Genomic DNA, 4740 nt, shown 5'->3' on the forward strand with positions numbered 1-4740 from the left:
CGACGCGGCCAAGCACAGGCTGCTGGTGCTGGTCAAGGACAATGGCGAGCCCGCGCTGTCTGCCAGCGTCACGCTGCACGTGCTGCTGGTGGATGGCTTCTCGCAGCCCTACCTGCCGCTGCCGGAAGTGGCGGCCGACCAGGCGCAGGCCGACCCGCTGACCGTGTACCTGGTCATCGCGTTGGCGTCGGTGTCGTCGCTGTTCCTGTTCTCGGTGCTGGCGTTCATCGCGGTGCGGCTGTGCAGGCGGAGCAGGGCCGCCTGGGTGGGTGGCTGCTCGGTGCCCGAGGGCCACCTTCCGGGCCACCTGGTGGACGTCAGCGGCACAGGGACCCTGTCCCAGAGCTACCAGTATGAGGTGTGTCTGATGGGAGGCACAAGGGCCAGCGAGTTCAAGTTCCTGAAGCCGATTCTCCCCAACTTCCCTCCTCAAGAAACTTGGGAAGGAAATGAAGGAAAACCCTACTTTTCGGAATAGCTTCCCATTCAGTTAAGTATTGTATGATTCTGCTAAACCCTACTTAACAAGTTTGAAAATCTCTTTTAACTTAAAGTTACATGTTATTGATGGTCCCTTTTTTTATTATTTTACTACTGTTCCTTAGGGTAAAATTAAAAGAAATTCAGATATTGCATATACACAGCATTTTTCCTACATTACGCTTAGTAGTTTTGAAATTATATTTGACTATATTTGACAATCTGAATAAAAAGTAAATTTTTACTTGCATAATTTAAAATTTTTGAAATTTAATCATCTATCTCTTTTTACAAAAATTATATTCCAACGTCCTTAAGTGTGATTCTATTTCTAACTATTGGTGACAACAGTATCACTATTGCTATGTAGAGAAAAATTTTAAATGATTGTTATTATTTAATCTGCCAGTGTAAGTCTGATTTAGGGGTAACACCTATAGTGTGATGAAATAAAGATATACACTAAAGAGGGCTAAATAACAAGATAGCCAGTCATATTTATGTATATTTCAGTAACCATAATAGTCAATACATATTTTCTGTGAATATAGACTTTACAAAACTGTCATCACATTTAATTGCAGTTTGTGAGCTTCATGTAAGAATAGGATGATCTTTTTAAAACACTGACCAGACCAATTATAAATGCTTAACAAATATTTTCTGAATGTTAACATTCCTATAGTGAATAAATTTTCAAGGGATACAGAAATGCTAACATTCTTTCTACACTATAGTACCCTTGCCAATAAGTGAAATTATTAAATATCACTCTTTTACTTTTCCTCTAGAAAACATCTTCCATTAACCCAAAACTCTATTGCAGAACATAAAATGCTTGAGAGTACATTTTATTTCCTTGTCTTTATCCAACTATTTGAAAGATGTAAGGTATTATATTGTTTAGTAAAATCCAAATCATATTTTTCAAACTCCTCCTCCTAGTTTCTTAAACTTTTATATATGTAATATCTGCTGAGAACTAAATAAGTTTTTAGTGCCAGTTTATTGGAGAATGTCAGTTTTTCCCTTCCTGTTCTGCATATGCATTATTTATATTTATTAACCATAAAATCATTTACTTTAATAGTTTAACTATATTTGGTCTTATTTGTGTTGGTTATGTTTTATGAAAAAATTCCTCTTTTCAATTTTCCATCAAAGTTAGGCAATTTACACTAAAGTGACAAGTGAGTGAAAATTTCATTTTTTAAAAATATTTTATTGATTTCAGAGAGGAAGGGAGAGGGAGTGAGAGACAGAAACCACAATGATAAGAGAGAATCATTGATCAGCTGTCTCCTGCATGCCCCACACTTGGGATCAAGCCCAAAAACAGAGCCTGAAACCCTGGGCATGTGCTCTGACAGGAATTGAACTATGACCCCCTGGTTCATAGGTCTACACTCCACCACTGAGCCACACCAGCTGGGCAGAATATCTTATTTTTATCCTTAATTAAAATGGAAGTGGGCGTAACTAAATTATGTTTGTCTGTGTTTTGTATCCAAATAAGTGAACTGCCATGGCTCTTATGTCATGGATGATCACCAATTGGTTCAATGAGTGTAGGGAACACTTACTGTTTTGTATTCCCATATATTTACCTTTTCCTTGGAATAGCATTCTTCCTTGGGGGAAACTGCTTATTCTGACATTCTCACTCCAACTCCCAAGGCTTTAGTTGATGCAGCGGTGTTTTTCAATAGCCCTATCTCTATGGTCCCAGGGGATGGACTCTTATCAAAGCTGACAGGTCAAACCCCTTCCCTGGAAAGTATATCTTTGACTGCATTGACTTTATGCCTTCTCCATGTTCTTCCAAAGACATTGCCTGAACTCATAGCTTATAGTGACTTCTAATAAAATAAATGGGCATTTTCTCTGAACGTTACAGGCTGTGCACACAAGGAGTTTATGAAGGAAAAAAATTCTCAAAGGCTATGTAGCTCAAAGACTGACAATACAACATCTCCCCTCCCCCCCAGGAGATACAGGTACATTCCCATTTGTTTGGATTTAAAAATTCATAACTTCTAACACAATAGAACAAATTAGTATTTTGGTAATAGAATGTTAGCTCCTCAAGAACAAGAATTTTTGTGTTTCCCGTTTCATCTCCAGAAGCTAGGAAATTTTCTGCACAGTGAAATGCTTATTGAATGACTCAATGAATTTGTCTTCAGCCGAGTTTTGAATAATGAAATTGTACCTTTATAAAGAAGATGAATATAGATAAATAGGTATTACTTTGCTCTCACAACTACTGCTAGCTACCTGAACAACACTGCATAATAGGTGAGGGGGAAAGGAGTGCCCAAAAAGGCATTCAGCGCGTTTTTTTTCTCTTACATTGTACTTTGAAATGAAAACTACCTGAAGTTGTAAAACAGAACGCTGGGTGGCGCTGCAGGACAAGAGAGTAAAAACCTCTCCACGATTCCAAGACTACGTAAAGCCGTAAAGCCGTCTCCGACAGCTTGCAAAGGAAGCATTTTACACCACCGGAGCTAGAGGGTTTCAGAGAGGCCGCTACCCCCATCCCCACGTCAGTCAATGTTAGGAACTGACTCAAGATTATTGAACTAAGATAGCAGAGTTGGCTGCAAAGCAATCATTTTGTGATTTAATACTGGATCTTTTGGACAAGGAGGAAGGATGGAGACGCCGCTCCCCAAAGCGCCCCGGAAAAGGCAAGTGACCGCCATTATTATTCTATTACTATTGTGGGAGGCGGGCGGTGCGACCATTAACTATTCCGTTCTAGAAGAGAGGGAGAGCGGCTCTTTTGTGGCCAACCTCGCAAAAGATCTGGGTCTGGGCTTAGGGGAGCTGGCCGCGCGTGGCGCCCGGATTCTATCCAAAGGGAACAGACAGCATTTGCAGCTCGAGCAGAAGAGTGGGTATTTGCTCCTCAAAGAAAAATTGGACCGGGAAGAGTTGTGTGGTGACACGGATCCGTGTATACTGCATTTCCAGGTGTTACTGAAAAACCCGCTGCAGTTTATTCAAGGGGAACTCCAGCTCCGAGATGTAAATGACCATGCCCCAGAATTCTTGGAACAGGAAATCCTCCTGAAAATCCCGGAAAGCAGCCATCCTGGGACTGCAATTCCTTTGAAAACAGCTCAGGACTTAGACGTGGGCAGCAACACAGTTCAGAACTACACCATTAGCACCAACCCCCATTTCCACCTTTTCACTCGCAGTCACAGCGATGGCAGGAGGTACCCCGAGCTGGTGCTGGACAAAACACTGGACCGTGAAGAGCAGTCAGAGCTCAGGTTAACCCTCACGGCGCTGGATGGCGGGTCGCCGCCCAGGACTGGGACTTCCCAGGTTGTCATTGCAGTCCTGGACATAAATGACAACGCCCCTGAGTTTGCCCAGCTGCTCTATGTGGTGCAGGTCTCAGAGAACAGCCCTGTAGGCTCCCTTGTCATCACCGTCTCCGCTAGAGATTTAGATGCTGGGACCCATGGCGAGCTCTCCTACTCGTTTTTCCAATCATCAAATCAAGGCATTCAGGTGTTTGAAATAAACGCAGTCACGGGAGAACTTCGGTTAAAAAGAATGCTGGATTTTGAGGAAATTCGGTCTTACCGTATGGAAATTGAGGCCTCAGACGGTGGAGGCCTTTCTGGGAAATGCACCGTAGCCATAGAAGTGATGGATATAAATGACAACGCCCCGGAACTGACCATGTCATTACTCATCAGTGACATCCCAGAAAACACCCCAGACGCTGTGGTAGCTGTTTTTGGAATTTCAGATCCAGACTCTGGAGACAATGGCAAAATGACTTGTGTCATCCAAGACCATCGCCCCTTCCTACTGAAACTTACTGTAGAAAATTTCTACACCTTGGTAACAGAAGGAGCGCTGGACAGAGAGAGTCAGGCCGAGTACAACATCACCATCACCGTCACCGACATGGGGACCCCCAGGCTGAAAACCCAGCACAACATCACCCTGCTGGTCTCCGACGTCAACGACAACGCCCCCGCCTTCACCCAAACCTCCTACACCCTGTTCCTCCGCGAGAACAACAGCCCCGCCCTGCACATCGGCAGCGTCAGCGCCACAGACAGAGACGCGGGCGCCAACGCCCAGCTCACCTACTCGCTGCTGCCGCCCCACGACCCGCAGCTGCCCCTGGCCTCGCTGGTGTCCATCAACGCGGACAACGGCCACCTGTTCGCCCTGAGGGCGCTGGACTTCGAGGCGCTGCAGGCGTTCGAGTTCCGCGTGGGCGCCACG

At 44.4% G+C, this 4740-nt stretch overlaps 2 protein-coding genes across 2 annotated transcripts in view; both read left to right on the forward strand.

The window, feature by feature from the left end:
- Positions 1-2581, forward strand: part of LOC102244488 (protocadherin beta-6) — a 4455-nt gene extending 1874 nt beyond the window's left edge. Inside the window, 3 exon segments of the mRNA XM_005881135.2 lie at positions 8-424; positions 426-489; positions 2378-2581. Of these exon segments, the coding sequence (XP_005881197.2) occupies positions 8-424; positions 426-489; positions 2378-2520 (624 nt within the window). The 3' untranslated portion in view covers positions 2521-2581.
- A 183-nt stretch (positions 2582-2764) lies between these two features.
- LOC102250081 (protocadherin beta-14) overlaps positions 2765-4740 on the forward strand; it is a 3601-nt gene continuing 1625 nt past the window's right edge. Inside the window, exon 1 of the mRNA XM_014529009.1 lies at positions 2765-4734. Within this exon, the coding sequence (XP_014384495.1) occupies positions 3139-4734 (1596 nt within the window). The 5' untranslated portion in view covers positions 2765-3138. The remainder of the gene's footprint in view (positions 4735-4740) is intronic.

This window comes from Myotis brandtii, unplaced genomic scaffold, assembly GCF_000412655.1.
Source record: "Myotis brandtii unplaced genomic scaffold, ASM41265v1 scaffold668, whole genome shotgun sequence".
NCBI classification, from domain to species: domain Eukaryota; kingdom Metazoa; phylum Chordata; class Mammalia; order Chiroptera; family Vespertilionidae; genus Myotis; species Myotis brandtii.